At 41.6% G+C, this 16,973-nt stretch overlaps 1 protein-coding gene across 1 annotated transcript in view; it reads left to right on the top strand.

Annotated features, from left to right (window-relative positions):
• Positions 1 to 207: 207 nt before the first annotated feature.
• The window catches only part of LOC132820317 (sodium- and chloride-dependent neutral and basic amino acid transporter B(0+)-like), a 44,066-nt gene continuing 27,300 nt past the window's right edge, over positions 208 to 16,973 (top strand). Inside the window, exons 1-5 of the mRNA XM_060832341.1 lie at positions 208 to 340; positions 3,454 to 3,585; positions 7,816 to 7,983; positions 13,706 to 13,844; positions 14,628 to 14,760. Of these exons, the coding sequence (XP_060688324.1) occupies positions 3,480 to 3,585; positions 7,816 to 7,983; positions 13,706 to 13,844; positions 14,628 to 14,760 (546 nt within the window). The 5' untranslated portion in view covers positions 208 to 340; positions 3,454 to 3,479. The remainder of the gene's footprint in view (positions 341 to 3,453; positions 3,586 to 7,815; positions 7,984 to 13,705; positions 13,845 to 14,627; positions 14,761 to 16,973) is intronic.

The raw sequence follows: 16,973 nt of genomic DNA, 5'->3' as shown, positions 1-16,973 counted from the left end.
GCATGTTTGAAAGTCTCCACTACTGACATAGTTAGATAATTCTTCACTGCTCCTTTCACGGTCAGGAATAGGTGCTTATTATGATGCTGACCTTCGAAGTGGGTGTTCCTTTAATTAGTGAAAATCATACTTTTTACTTGAGCTCTAGTCTAACTTCTTCATTGCTACTTTCTCTTCTTCCCTCAGGCTGCCACTGTTGAATATGTGAGCAAAAGTGATAAGAACGTGAAAAGGGGTAATTGGTCCTCGAAGACTGACTACTTGCTCTCAGTGATCGGCTGTGCTGTGGGTCTGGGCAATATCTGGAGGTTCCCTTACCTGGCTTACAAAAATGGAGGAGGTACTGCATACCAATCCAAAATACAGCAGAGAGAAAGCAAAAGTAGAAAATGATTTTGAAAGCAAACTAAATTAACTGAAAACTGAACCAGTTTATTGTAAAATACAGTTAGACAATGCTGCTATAAAAAATGATGCTCAAGTTCAGTCTCAGCCTTAAAATATTAACACACTATTTTTGGGAAGAATCCATGTTTTATTGCTCTGATAAGAGCAGGATGCAAGAAATAGATCATATTTAAAATCGACACGAACAAATTGTGAGAGCTTTGTCAAATCGTTGATTTATTAACTTTAGATACCACTGAAATGTTATTGTCGAAAATGTGTGAATTGTACACATCAACCACACATTACATGATTTTTTTAAAGAGAAGGGTTGTATGTTGATCTGCTAGAGGATGAATTTTAGAAGATGGCAACATTCTTGGTTTATTGAACTTTCAGAATTAGAGCCGAACTTTAAACTGCTCACAAACACAAATGATGAATCACATCATAAGATCTTACAGTCTTCGGGGCTATTGAAAGAGGTCAGTTTTGAGAGCATTGGACAAGAAGTTTGAAACGTTGATTGCCGATAGATGTAAAAATATGGATGGAAAATGGGAAGTCTTCAAAAGTGAGATAACAAGGCTTCAGAGACATTATATTCCTGTTAGGTGGAAGGGAAAAGCTACGAAGTATAGGGAATGCTGGATGACTAGCGAAATTGAGGTTTTGGTCAAGAACCAAAAGTCATGTATAGATTGCAGGGATTGAGTGACTACTTAGAGTATAAAGGCAGTAGGAATATACTTAAAAGGGAATTCAGGAGGGCAAAAAGAAATAAGGAGAATCTAAACAGATTCTATAAATACGTTAAGGACAAAAGGTTAACTAGGGAGAGAATAGGATGCCTTAAATATTAGCTAAGCCATCTATGTGTGGAACCGCAGAAGATGGGAGAAGTATTAAATTATATTTTGCATTAGTGTTTACTGTGAAGAAGGATATGGATGACAGAGAATGTGGAGAAATAAATAGCCATGTCTTGAAAAATGCCCATAATTCAGAGGAGAAGGTACTGGGTATCTTAAAACGCATGAAAATGGTTAAATCCCCAGGACCTGATCAAGTGTACCCTAGAACTCTGTGGGAAGCTAGGGAAGTGATTGCTGGGCCCCTTGCTAAGATATTTGGATCATCAATAGTCACGGTTGAGGTGCTGGAAGACAGGAGGTTGGCTAATGTGGTGCTACTATTTAAGAAATCTAGTAAGGAAAAGCCAGCCACCTATAGACCGGTGAGCTTGACGTCAGTGGTGGGGAAATTGTTGGAGGGAATGCCGAGTGACAGATTTGCATAGATTTGGAAGGGCAAGGACTGATTAGGGATAGTCAACATGGCTTTGTGCATGGGAAATTGTGTCTCACTGATTTGATTGAGTTTTTTGAAGAAGTAGCGAAGAGGATTGATGAGGGCAAAGCTGTGGATGTGATCTATATGGACTTCAGTAAGGCATTCGACAAGGTTCCCCATGGGAGACTGATTAGCAAGGTTAGATTGCATGGAATACAGGGAGAACTAGCCATTTGGATACAGAACTGACTCAAAGATAGAAGACAGAGGGTGGTGATGGAGGATTGTTTTTCAGACTAGACTAGCAGTGTGCCACAAGGATTGGTGCTGGGTCCACTACCCCAATGTGAATGTAGGAGGTATGTTTAGTATGCTTGCAGATGACACCAAAATTGGAGGTGTAGTGGACAATGAAGGAGTACAATGGGATCTGGATCAGATGGCCAATGGGTTAGGGAGTGGCAAATGGAGTTTAATTTAGGTAAATGTGAGGTACTGCATTTTGGAAAGACAAATCAGGACAAGACTTACACACTTAATGGTAAGGTTCTGGGAAGTTGCTGAACAAAGAGACCTTGGAATACAGGTTCATAGTTCCTTGAAAGTCAAGTCACAGTTATATGGGATAGTGAAGAAGGTGTTTGTATTCTTTCCTTTATTGGTCACTGCACTGAGTATAGGAGTTTGGAGACCATGTTTCTGCTGTACAGGACATTGGAGAGGCCACTTTTGGAATATAGTGTGCACTTCTGGTCTCCATGCTATAAGAAGGATGTTGTGAAACTTGGAAGGGTTCAGAAAAGATTTATGAGGATGTTGAGCTATAAGGAGATGCTAAATAGGCTGGGGCTATTTTTTCTAGAACATTGGAGGCTGAAGGGTTTATAAACTCATGAAGTGGATGAGGTCATTCAACAAGTTTTTTTTTAACCCCAGGATGGGGGAGTCCAAAATTAGAAGGCATAGGTTTATGGGGAGAGGGAAAAGACTTAATAGAGACCTAAGGGTGAACTTTTTCACACAGAGGGCGGCATGGTGGCACAGTGGTTAGCACTGCTGCCTCACAGCGCCTGAGACCTGGGTTCAATTCCCAACTCAGGCGACTGACTGTGTGGAGTTTGCACGTTCTCCCCGTGTCTGCGTGGGTTTCCTCCGGGTGCTCCGGTTTTCTCCCACAGTCCAAAGATGTGCGGGTCAGGTGAATTGGCCATGCTAAATTGCCCGTAGTGTTAGGTAGGGGTAAATGTAGGGGTATTTAGATTAGATTAGATTACTTACAATGTGGAAACAGGCCCTTTGGCCCAACAAGTCCACACCGACTCGCCGAAGCGCAACCCACCCAGACCCATTCCCCTACATTTACTCCTTCACCTAACACTACGGGAAATTTAGCATGGCCAATTCACCTAACCCACACATTTTTGGACTGTGGGAGGAAACCAGAGCACCCGGAGGAAACCCACGCAGACACGGGGAGAATGTGCAAACTCCACACAGACAGTCACCCAAGGTGGGAATTGAACACGGGTCTCTGGCGCTGTGAGGCAGCAGTGCTAACCACTGTGCCACCATGTCACCCAAATATAGGCCAAATATTGGCAAACGGGACTAAATTAATTTAGAATATCTGGTTGGTATGGACAAATTGGACTGTTTCTGTGCTGTATATATCTATGAGGAAGGGCTGAAGATAGTTAGTTAATTTTCCATATTGGAGAGAAAAGAATGACTCAATTTTAAATCTCATTGAAATTTTTTTCCTCTGTTTTCCAGGTGCATTCCTTATTCCATACACTCTCATGCTGGCACTCGTTGGGATACCAATGTTTTTCTTGGAATCTTCCTTTGGACAGTTTGCCAACCTTGGGCCTATTGCTGCCTGGAAAGCTGTGCCCATGGCACAAGGTTAGTGGCAGTGATGACCTCTAAGACCCTGAAAGCTACTGACCTCTGAATTGTCTGCAGCTCCTGGCAGTGCAGTCTTCGGGATTGATACTTGTGATTCACTGAGATTTAGGTGGCTGATTAGAGCTTGATTCAGTGTGCTTTCTCACAAGCAGGCACATGGAGTGAGTCGCTCTTGGAGATGTCACAGTTTTTGAAGTACAAATCCCTACCTATGTGGAATTATTTCAGTTACTAATGAGTGACTTGGCTTGGGTTTAAATCCCACCTACTACTAAAGGTGTGCCATAAACAGTCTGAGCAAGCCAGTTTAAATATCTAGAGCAAAAGAAAATGATTATCACTTTTCCTCATCAATTAATAAGTTATATTTGTTATATTTTCACATGTGCGACATCTGAGCTCCAGAGTTTATGTTAATTATTTGGAGGCTTAACTGTTGTGTATAATTAAAATGCATCATCTGTTAATCTATGGAATTACTTCAGAGCATATGGATGCACAGACAAGAATGCATTCTTGGAACAAAGGATGTTGCTGTTGGTGTTTGATCACCAATAATCGCTATCATATTTTTAACCTGCAATGATGCTCATTCTTTGAAACAGCAATTGCTCCAGTCTATTGCACCGTGATCATCACTAAATATTATGTTTGCTCCATATCCCTTGCTGCCTATAACTGATATTAAAAAAATATCCTAATCTTAGTCTTGAATACTAACAGCCACAGTCTCGGGAAAGCAAACTCATGATCAATATATTTTGTGAGTGATCACTTCCTCATTTCACTTAGGATTGATTGAGCTTCGGTACCAGTATTGTGGCTTCTTGTTATGAATTCCAGAAAATAGACAAAACACATTGTCCATGCATGAATTATGTAATTATTTTGAAACTCCTTGACTCGATCACTTATCATGTTTCTGAACTCAGAGAAATAAAGCCAACATTATACAATTAAGCTCATATTTCAATCTTTTATATTTTTGGCATATCTTCCTACTAGTCATGCCCTCCCTGGGCTACAGTGTCCAATCTGAATGTGCCAGTCTATATGCAGTCTAGCCAAAGATAATTGAAATATAATTCCAACCTATGTTATGGTACCTCCTTTTAGCAAAAGGCCAACACTCTGTTGGACATTCTGGGTTACATTTAGTGATTTGGTTTCATGAAACTCTGCTCAGTCATAATTCCTGGACCAAAACCTTCAATGAAGTGTGAAGACAAGTTTCTCACTATGCAAAGGCGAGCCACTGGTTACAAGGATTAAAGCTTGTTAAACATCTCAGTAATGCAACTTCTGGTTCACAAACATTCAGATTTCTGTCTTATCAAATGGACCAAACAAGTTACACCTTGAGAAAAGGTGCCATATTCAGTTTGCTATCAGCCTCCCTGTTTATCAGCACCCTGCATCATTTCAGATCATTATACACAGGCACCAGTAATGCACAGCCCTCATCCCCAGTTTGGTCTTTTGATATTTGTCAGCTGCTCATCACCATTATAAACCAGTGATGGCCATTTGGGAACTGCACACTTGTATTGCAGGGTGCAGTGGCCAACTTGCATAGGCTGCTTTGAGGACACTTTACATATAGGGACAAAGACTGCTCACTGATTAGACCAGAGTGTATCTCTGGACTGCTCACTTGCTCTCTTAGTGCTCTTTCACTTAGCGCCTATCTGCATGCTGTCAGCATCTATGCCTTGCATTGCCTGGCCATGTTGTGCCTGTTAACATGTTTGGTACATCTGCCAGAAATTCAGTACTGCGGTGTCAAAGTGCTCTTTTGCACAGTCATGCAGTCAAGCTGTTTGTTAATAGGGATCTGTCTGGGGAATGGCGATGTCTTGATGTACAGCACACTGAGATATCAATCTAACACCTACAGCATGTGCCAGTTGCCTGCGTGGCAAAACTGGACATTATTTAATCACAATGGCCATAGGGGCTGGTCCTTAGTCCAGCTAAAGAGGAGAGGGGAGTTCCATTGTCTGCCAGGGGGCCCCTACATCTTCAGTCACAGTCACAGTAGAAAATGAGTCAAGCAGTTTGGATGCTGTCAGTTCTCCATCTCTTTGACTGGTGTTTAGGGCATCTATCCAACTCTAGTCTGGGGAGTGACCAGCAGTTGGTCCTGAAAGCCCCCCAAGCAAATGGAGGAGAATCATGTACCATCAGCTGGGGAGCTGTGCAGACAGCAGTTAAGCATCTGGGCACTCATGTCTTGGGGCTGCTTGTGGGTGCTTAATGGATGTTTGGGGCAATTGTAGTCCTGCGGGTCTGTCCATTCATCGTCAAGAAAGGAGCAAGGTGGGGGAGTGGGCCTGAATGGACAGCAGGACTACCATAGTCATAGAGTTATATAGTCATACAGCACAGAAACAGACTCTTCAGCCCAACAGGAGTTGGGGTGGTCAAAGCTGGAAAGAGAAAAAAATCATTTATGGAGGTGGGAGCAAGGATAGTGATGGGGAAAATCTCAAGGCTTAATGGGAGGGGGGGTTGTTGGCATAACAGCATTAGAACAGTGGTAGGTTACAGTAGGAGGGAGGAGGTTATTGACAGTGCATCCTTATGGGGAGTGTTGAGGAGCAGGGCAGGCATCACTCAGGTGTGATGTGGGGTCTCGGTGGTGGGGGTGTGAGCAAAGTGAACAGTTAAAGGTGAAATTCTGGTCCTGTGACTTTTCTAGTTAACGGCAATTCTCAGAATGTCAGTGATGGTCACTGTACAGCACTTGGGTTATGATTATCATAATAACATGTCACCATATAGAACTTATTGCATGCAGTCACAGTAATTCACTGTCTGAAGCTTAGAAAATGGAACTGAACATTACGTTAGAGGGAAAACCATTGATGAAGGAGCTGAAGAGAGTTGGATCTTGGAAGCAGTGGGGTAGAACTCCAGAAACCACATCCTCCACTAACTAGGATTGCCCTCTTTTGTGCTTGATTTGGTACCAAGCCATAATTTGCCCTAAATTCAAATTAAGTGGAGCTCCTTGTTGTGACATTTGGTCAAATGCTGGCATGTGGAGTGAACTGAATTGGCTCAAGATGAGCAATTGCAATATTGGAGACTTCTTATTCTGTCTTATCCATGCAATAAGATCTGTACGGTGACATGTTATTACTAACATCATAACCCAAGTGCTGTACAGTGACCATCAGTAATTGTTTCATATCAAGCTTTCTCAATCTGCTGGATTGTGACTTCTCCTCACATTTGTACATTTTTTGTAATCTGTCACCTCAATCCTGTCTCCTCACTCATTTGTTGACCATGTTTGTCACGCTGCACAAATGGAATTCTTGACCAGTGGTGACTAATTTTGTAACCTACCTAAAATTTCTTTCAAAATATCCCAACTTTTTGATGACGCATTTATTGTGGCCAACTTAGCTCTCATCCATTTAAAGTTCTTGTATGCATTTAACATCTTGGTTGCCTTCCTCTCAATCCGAACATCAAATGTAATTGCCTCTGTGCACATTCCCAGCACCTTATATGTCAGGGTGTTAAAGTCAGCTTCTGACTCAGCAACTCCCACCCAGGATGAGTCAGGCCTAATCTGATTGGAATCTCATGGTTTGCAAATGCTCTATTTTGACAGCTCGCTCTCATTGTCTCAATAGTAATGTAAATCGTACCAATGTAGATATTTCAAAGCAGGCTGGGATTTACGTCCATGCCTCCTGGCACTGAGAGAAAGTGAGGACTGCAGATGCTGGATATCAGAGCTGAAAGTGTGTTGCTGGAAAAGCGCAGCAGGTCAGGCAGCATCCAAGGAACAGGAGAATCGACATTTCAGGCATGAGCCCTTCTTCATGAGCCCTTCTCCTGGTACTGAGGCAGAGATAGTAGCACTGAACTGTAACACCTTTAACATTACTAATGTAGATCTGCGCAGAGAGGTGTTGTGAACACCTCTAGAAGCAAATGGGACTTAAACCCAGGTCTCATGGTCCAGAGGTAGGGATACTACCACTGTGCTATAAGACCCCTTAACATATCAATAAAAATGGTTGCTACTATGCAATTAGTTGCATCTTGTTTAAGGCAAGGGCTGCTTCTCATTCATGTTCCACGGATGGTAACAAGCCACTCCATGCAGTTAGGTACACTTGGTTTGACTGACCAGCAGAGTCCATGTTGATTTTCTTTTTCAGGTCACTAGTTCCCAATCTAATCTCCCCTTCCTCCTTCTATTTTCAGGTGTGGGGATTGCTATGGTCTTTGTGGCCATGATTGGTGACATCTCTTACTGCTGCATCATTGGCTTCAGCCTGTACTACCTGTTTGCTTCCTTTCAATCACCTCTGCCATGGGCAGACTGCTTCAGTTGGTGGGGAGCAGATGAAACATGCAGCAGGACCCCCAAAGGTACAGTTTTCACTTTTATTGGGGATACTGTGGACAATGACTGGTCATTCTGCCAGTGTGAATGAGGGAGAGACATTGACAATGGTCCCAAGCCTTTCAATGGGAAGATTCTTAATCAGCTATAATGACAGGAGTTGCATGTGGGGACTTTGCAAACTAAAATTTGTTTAATGTAACTAACTTCAAAGGAATTGCTGAGCAAGTTGAAATTTCTGATTGTTAATTACCCAGCATCCAGAAATATCTCCAACTCTTAAGTTACATTCAGAGCTTTGGAGGATTCTGACATACTCATTTGAATAATCGGCCAGGTAATGTTAGAGGACAAAAATTTGCTCTTACTCCTGGGTACCAACAAACTCGGCTCAGCACTCATGCTCAGTTCTGCAACTACACCACCAATCCATCATAAACAACAAAACATCCCACATGCTCCTGCTGCTGGCCTGACCACTCTCAATGGCCCAAAGATTCATGATTTGGAGCAATATAAAATTTCAGTTATATCACACTGTAAAAGTTTGCTATAAATTCTGTGTCTTACGATCTTATACTCTACAACCACTGCTCCAAAGAGCTCCAAACGCTAGTGTCTCCAAATAAACCTGGTGTTTTGTGATTTTTAACCACAGATTCAAACTACCCTAGCCATACATGATTCATCCTAAGTTCACTCTGTTCCTCAACCTCCAACTCCACACTTGGACCTACCACTTCTCACTTCACCTTGATTAATCTCTTCCTGAGGACATCCTGCCTAGCCACAACCTCGCTCCAGTAATCTCTTCTCTCCTAACCCAACCTAATCCAACTCGCCACCACCAAATCCCATGACCTCTCCCCAACTATACACACACATCAAAGCCTCCAAACTCACATCCAATCTGTCAGCCTGCAACCTCCCTTACTGCTTCATTCATTTACCTGCCATTCCACTTGGCTGCTGAATAGCCTACCTGGCACTTATATCAACAACCCAGCTGGCAACTGTACCCACTTATCCACCAGACACATTTATCCCTTGACCCACCTGGCCTTCCAGTTCTCCATACACTGCCACTGTACCACTCCATTCACACAGCATCCTAGAAAGTCACCACCTGGCAACCTACTCTCTCACCCTCCTGGCATGGTGTCCCTTCACCCAGATGCCATCTTCTTCCATTACTTGCCTGACTCTCTACCCAAATAAAGAGAGGAAGTGCTGAATAAACTCAGCAGGTCTGACAGCATCTCGAGAAAAAAAAGAAACAGTGTTGGCATGGCCATTTAAGAATCGATCACATTACTGTGGTCTGGAGTCAGATCTAGGCCAGAGCAGGTAAAGACAGAATAGTTCCTTCCCTAAAGGACATTAGTGAAGCAGTGTGTTTTGTGACACGAAACAATGATTACACAACACCACTGAACTTGCATAAGTTCCAGACCTTTATTGATTGAATTCAAATTCCACCACTTGTCCTGAAGCTTGAACCCATTTGCTGAACTGAAGCCTCACCCTCAAGGTAACTAGTCTGCTGATCATTATTAATTATTTACTTAAATGTCTGCCACTGCTCATCCTTTTCCTTAGTCGCTACTCCTAGCTGGTTTCAGACAATTCAACATGATGGGTGGCAGGGCGTCCTTCCATATTGTTAATTTCTATGATTTTATGATTATAACCTTTTCTTCAAATAATTGCCCTTATTTAAGTTGAGGACAATAGTCTGAGATCCAAGTTACTTTCCTTCAAACTGAATGTGTAGTTCTCCCTTCTTGTAGTCACTACTCCCTAGATGATCCTGAATAATAAGATCTCTTATTAACCCTTCCTCATTACATATTATCCGACTTAACATGTCCTGATCCCAGATAGATTCTGCAATTTACTGCTCTAAGCAACAATCCAATCCATTCTCATCATGAACAAGCATCATGATGTTAAACCAAGTTAATTATGAGGCATGGTGGCTCAGTGGTTAGCACGGCTGTCTCACAGCATCGGAGACCCGATTTAATTCTGCCCTTGGCCAACTGTCTGTGTGGAGTCTGCATATCTCTCTGTGGGTTTCCTCCAGGTGCTCCGGTTTCTTCCCACAGTCCAAAGATCTGCAGGTTAGGTGGACTGGCTATGGTAAATTGCCCGTAGTGTTAGGTGCATTAATCAGAGGGAAATGGGTCTGGGTGGGTTACTCTTTGGAGGGTCGGTGTGGACTGGCTATGTCTGTGTGGAGTTTGCACGCTTTCCCCATGTCTGCGTGGGTTTCCTCTGGGTTCTCGGGTTTCTTCCCACAGTCCGAAAATGTGCAGATCAGGTGAATTGGCCATGCTCAATTGCCTATAGTGTTAGGTGCATTAGTCAGAGGGAAATGGATCTGGGTGGGTTATTCTTCGGAGGATTGGTGTGGGCTGGTTGGGCCGAAGGGCCTGTTTTCATGATGTAGGGAATCTAATCTAATCTAATGTAAATTGCCCATAAATTTTAGGAATTTGTAGGTTAGGTGGATTAGCCAAAGCCAATGCAGGGTTACAGGGATAGGGCAGGGGGATGTGTCTGGATGGAATACATTTTGGAAGGTAGTGTGGATCCAGTGGGCCTAATGGCCTGCTTCCACACTGTAGAGAGTAGTGATGAGTGGAGTCATAGATGAAGTTGGTTAGGTAAATGAGCCAAAAGGTATGGCAGGAAACAAAAAGTGTGAAATTTCTAAAGAAATAATTTAAAATGTTTACTAGAAATTACATCTGTTGGAAAATGAAAGCTTTGCAAATAAATCCATTGACAGCTTGCTCAGTATGTTTTAGGTTAAGTATTAGCTTAAATAAAAAAATGTTGCTGGTCTGAAAATTGAGAGCATTTTAGAAACCAGCAAAGGGCCATCAACATTTTGATAGCAAGGGAGAAAATGGAAAATAAAATGAAACAGGAAGAAATATATAAGATGTTTTACAAGTATATAAAAATGAAGGGAGTAGTTAATGTAAAAGCTGGTCCCTCACAAGCAGAGGGAGGATAAATTATCACAAGGAATAGGAAATGAGGGAAAACATAAGCGGAAAAAAGGTACATACCAGAAAGAGATAGTAAGCTCTGGGTATAAAAAAAAGTGAACAAGTTAAGGAAGTTAATAGCAGCAGAGAGAATGTGCTGGATAAGGCCCAAAAGACAAGAAAATTCTCAGACTGATCCCAAGGAAAAAAGGTAGCTTCCAAGATAATGGGTGCTCTGGTTTTCCTGAGCACCCATGATTCTGCCAAACACCGAGCAGATTGAGAGTCAACAAATGCATTAACAGCTATAGATGAAGGAGAAATGATAAGGATTGTTTCACCTTTATCATCATTCATGTGACATTCATATGTCTTAAGGGAGGATTTGGTGAAGGAGGAGAGATGTGTGTTAGGTCATTGTGTATTTGGGTTTACTGGCTGGTCAGTGGATTGTAGGTTGGCTCAGTTGTAGTGAACAAAGGTTATCAGGTGGTGGAATGAGATGCCATCAGATCAGCGATGGGGTGAGTGACTGAGTTGGGCAGTGAAGAGGGTAGCTGTGCTGCTTCACTGGAGAGGTGTTGGGGTAGCTAGGTGGTCATCCGGTAACCGTTAAAGTATGTAGTGATTAGGGGCTGGCCAGTTATGATGTGGATATGCGGGGTTTGTGATTGTGGTGTTACCTGGCGGTTAGACCAAACTTTTTTCAGTGTGAGCTTCTCAGCGATAGCTTGCAGGTAAGCACTGTCTGTCTGGTCCAAATCTCCACTCAGTTGTAGAATGTTTACATTAACAAAGCAAGAGCCTGTTGGATGCTTAAATTAGCCAAGCATTCCCACATGTGTCCACATCCCAGGATTTCTGTAGGATCTTCATACATTTGTTCAACATACATCTATCTCCAAGGACCCGGAAACCAGAAGATTTAGTCATGTATCATCAAGTGTTGCAAGAGGTCATGTGATACCCATCAATCATGTCACAGTGTCATACAGCACAGAAACAGGTCCTTCGGTCCAACTTGTTTGCACTGACGAGTCATCCTAAACTGATCTAGTCCCATTTGCCAGCAATTGCTCCATATCCCTCTAAACCCTTCCTTTTAGAATAGAATTACAATAGACAGCAGGTTGATTGAGGGATCAGTTAAAAGGGGGTGTAGTTTTAGGGCAAGGGGCAGGAGATTCAGAGGGGATTTGGGAAACCATTTTTTCACTCAGTGAGTGGTTGGAACTTGGGAATACACTGCTTGGGAGGCCGGAAAACTTACAATTTAAAAAAAAATTGCTTGAGCACTTCAGGAAATTTTGATTAGTATACTTTTAGTGGTAGATATGTTGGTGCAGGCTGGATAGGCTGAAGGGCCTTTCTACGCTGTATGTATCTATGACTCTATTCATATAATGACCCAGAGGTGTTTTATATGTTGCAACTGTACCAGTATCCACCACCTATTCTGGCCACTCATTCCATACACTCACCACTCTTTATAAGAGAATGTTGCCTGTCAGGTCCCTTTTAAATTTTTCCCTTCATAATTTAAACATCCATACATTCTGGTTTTGGACTCCCCTACCATGGGGAAAAGACCTTGGCTATCCATGACCCTCATGATTTTATAAACCTGTATAAAGTCAACCATCAGCCTCCAACGCTTCAAGGAAAATAGCCCCAGCCTATGCAACCTCTCCCTGTAGCTCAAACCCTCCAATCCTGGCAACGTGGTTGTAAATCTTTTCTGAACCCTTTCAAATTTAACACCATTCTTCCTATAGCAGGGAGACCAGAAGTGGCACATCTGCAACATGACATCCGAACTCCTATACTCAATGCTCTGACCAACAAAGATGTGGAAGTGCCGATGTTGGACTGGGGTGGAAAAAGTTAAAACTCACACAACACCAGGTTTGGAAGAGGATTATAAGACAAGAATTTACAGCAAACAATTACAGTGTCATGCAACTGAAATGATATGTGATCTTCTTACAGATCCTCTTCACTTAAAAGAAGTTCTGGGATTTACATATTAATGAACCAAAACCTGCAACCCATTCTAAAAGATGAAAGACTTCACAACAATCTAGGTTTTTTCAATATATCTTTTCAGTTGCATGACACTGTAATCTTTTGCTATAAATTCTGTGTCTTATGATCCTCTTCCAAAGTTACTTGATAAAGGAGCAGCACTCCAAAAGCTAGTGATTTCAGATACATCTGTTGGACTATAACTTGATCTTATGTGATTTTTAACTTTGACCAAAAAAGGCAAACATGCCTAATACCTTTTTCTCCATCCTGTCTACCTGTGACTCCAGTTTCAAGTATTGCACACAGGTTCCTAGCTAAATGGCTGGGAAGGCTTTACTTTCAAAGTCAGTGAGCATCCCTTTTACAATTTAGAATTAATTCAGAACTTCTTATTTTCTCCAAGGCTTCCCTCCATTTCCAACTATTTCTTTCAAGTCATGACTAGTAGTAATAGCTGTTTTTATTTGAATATCTTCATTTGGCTGTAGAATTGCTAAAATTGAATACTTCATCGAAACAAAATGGCCATTATACAATGGGTACCTGAATTGTGCTCCAAGTCGAATTTACTGACTGTACTTTTGTGTCTGACCCATCTGAAACCTCCAAGAGATAAGATTGGGTCAATCAGAGTGAAACAGTGGCTCTGATTATAATCACGACAAACAACAGTATCATTCCCAATGAACTGTAATTCTAAAACTCGTTCCACGCTTTCTAGATCCACTCTGCAACCTCACGCTGGATGATGGATATTTTGGAATCGTTAATACAACATGGCTGCAGGCAAACAATGAAAGTTGTCCAAATGGATCAGAAATCTCTGCTCCTCACCAGAGTCCGAGTGAGCAATACTGGGAGTAAGTACAGTGCTGCAAACAGCTGCACCTATAACCTACACAGCTGGGCCAGTAACCCCTCGGGGGATGGTTAGTTGGTGAATTGTCTCTTTAATGAAAGATAATTTATTTGATTTTAAGAGTGGTATTATTTATATCATATGCCTGTTACAAAATAACATCACAACAGGGATCCTTCATTAACAGCTTCCTGCTTTGTAACAGTGCACATTTATCTTAATATTAATACTGTAAAATATATATTGAATATTTTCTAGTTAATTACCACTAGAATTTCCAAACAACATTACATATGTTATTTGTGACTGTTATCAGCTCTGTTTTAAATTCAATACAGCTTTGTGTTTAACCCATTGGCTGGGAAATGAATTGGGGGAAATCAGTCTAGGAGCAAGTACCCCATTTAGCAATATGTAAGGGATGAATATTTTGAGAGACACAGTGACTAAACCAAGTAGTTTTAACAGGGAAATGTAAGGCAATCAATGAAACACTGTCAGGAAATCCCTTCAACTTGAATCAACCCTCCAGGGAAATCTCATCAACACTGATTGTTTAAACAAAGGTTTATACTTTAAGAAAACAATAGAAATACAGAGAAATTATTAATTAAGTCAAATTTCATGTCAGTTCTCATCATTAATTCTACACTAAAAGTCAAACTGATGCTTGGAATAATATTTGATGTGAGACAAAATACTCAGTTACATTGCATCTAATATTTTGTGAGAATAATGGACAGTGTCCTTGTGTAATAAATTTCTCTGTGATATTTTTTCTCAGTAAAGTGGTTTTACGCCGTACGAGTTCAATGGATGAGACTGGAGAGATAGTCTGGCATTTAGCCCTCTGTCTGCTTCTGGCATGGGTAATAGTTGGGGCAGCGCTATCTAAAGGAATCAAATCTTCAGGAAAGGTAAATGATTGATGATGAATAGCGTTAAAGCTAGTGATAAAATACAAATTCCTCAATCAATAAAATTAAAGTTTATAAATTATTTGACAAGTGGTTGGTTTATCTCCCAGGTAATGTTAATGGTGTCTCTTTGGAGAGTGGGAGATCCAGAATTCATCAACACTTCAGGCCTGAGGGAAATGTAAATCCAAATCACCAAGGACTGATATAAGATTCATGTCAACACCCTATAGAAATTCTGTTGCACAAATTATGTGGGAATTGCCTGGGAAGTTTCAACGTCTGATAGGCAATTGCCCTGCTCCCTGTGACCCTCAGTGAATGTCTGATTCTAAGTTTGCAGAATACTCCAGAGCAGTTACCCAGGAACTGTTAGACAGATTGAAACTTAGTCTAACTCTTTGGTAGCTGCACATCTGACCTCCTAATCACACTTGCTAAATCCCAGATGACTTGAGCCACTTACACGTCCTAATTGCCTAAATACTCCTGACCCCCATGACGACATTCTTAAATACCGAGTTGCCCTGCCAGCCACTCACAATGTCTATTAGCTTCCCCAAAACCCAACAATACACCACCTCAACATGACCAACCAATGCCTAATCCCTGTTCATCCTCCACCCACTCACTCACCGTACTTACCTCACCCAAACATTTATTCACTTACCCACTCACTCACTCACTCTCACACACACATGCTCACTCGCGCTTTCTCTCTCACACACTCAGTCTTTCTCTCTCTCTCACGCACACACACTCAATCTTTGTCTCTCACACACATTCACACTTTCATCTCTTTAAATTTACATTTTAAATTTACTGTTTATAAAATCATGAAGGGATAAGGTTAATAGCCAAGGTTTTTCTCCCAGTGAGTCCAAATAGGTTTAAGTTGAGAGGGGAAAGAAACAAAAGGGACCTAAGAGGCAACTTTTTCACACAAAGATTGGTGCGTGTGTGGAATGAGCTTCCAGAGGAAGTGGTGGAAGTTGGTACAATATGACATTTAAAAGGCATCTGGATGGGTAAATGAATAGGAAGGGCTTAGAGGAATATGGACCATATACTGGCAAATGGGAGTAGTTAGTGCTAAATGGATGTATCCTGTGTTCCCACAGCTCTCTACTTCGCTTTGATAGAGATCCCTGTGGATGCTGCATTGTGCATTCCTGTGACAGCCAGCATCAGAAAATTCTTTCATTAATGTGTGGCAGCATTGAGTCGGGAGAATCATGGGAGTGCAGCTTCAATCAGCTTAACATTCCTGCTGCTCAGAAAATTCAGAGCATTGTAACTAGTTACATGTTTTCACACAAAGATTTCTGTTCTACAGAATGCAAGATTAATACTTACCACACATAGAATTACTTTTCAGCAACCTGCTCATTTACTGCATTGGGTCCAAATGCTCAATCTGACCGTACTGATAAATTTCTCAGTAGCTACCTTCTCCCCTCTGGGAGGATTGCACACAGACAACTTTAGTGGGTGCCTGGAACACACTTCCAGCAGAAGTGGTAAAGGCAGGCACGATAGTGTCATTTAAGATATATCCAACCAGGTACATGAATGGGCAGGGAGCAGAGGGATACAGACCCTTAGATATTGGGCAGCAGATTTAGATAGAGAATCTGGAATGGCGCAAGCTTGGAAGGCTGAAGGGCCTATTCCTGTGCTGTAATTTTCTTTGTTGTTTGTTTGATGCCAGTTCTTGCTGCTGTGTTCTTCACTCAGTCCTACACTTGCCCTTATTGGTCAGTGTATTGAGTATAGGAGTTAGGATAGGCCACTTTTGAAATATGTGTTTAATTTTGGTCTTTCTGTTATAGTGTGGAAGCTCAGCTTTGAGCTTCTGGGCTTTTTGTGAACGCCTGTCCAAGAACAGAGAACCACCACTTGATTAACACATTTCAACAGTACTGTTTTTATTCAAGACTGTCAGTATACGAATATACAAACAATCCTGGGAGAGAAAAGCCACTTTAGACCACGCCAGGTACTAAAGGATGGATTCTCTCACCGTTGATAGGGAAAGTTGTTACATTTATACATAACTTCGTACACAATACAGAGTCCCGTATCATCAAGCTATCGCACAGTGTAAAATTAAACAAAGCATACTTTATTGGAAGCTTACACAAAAAAAAGTGCTCTAAATCTAACACACACACAGATACCAACAGCCATCTGGTTAAGCTCTTAACATAGTC

The sequence above is a fragment of the Hemiscyllium ocellatum genome, chromosome 11 (genome assembly GCF_020745735.1).
Source record: "Hemiscyllium ocellatum isolate sHemOce1 chromosome 11, sHemOce1.pat.X.cur, whole genome shotgun sequence".
NCBI lineage: Eukaryota > Metazoa > Chordata > Chondrichthyes > Orectolobiformes > Hemiscylliidae > Hemiscyllium > Hemiscyllium ocellatum.
This window is presented reverse-complemented; position numbering and strand designations above follow the sequence as displayed.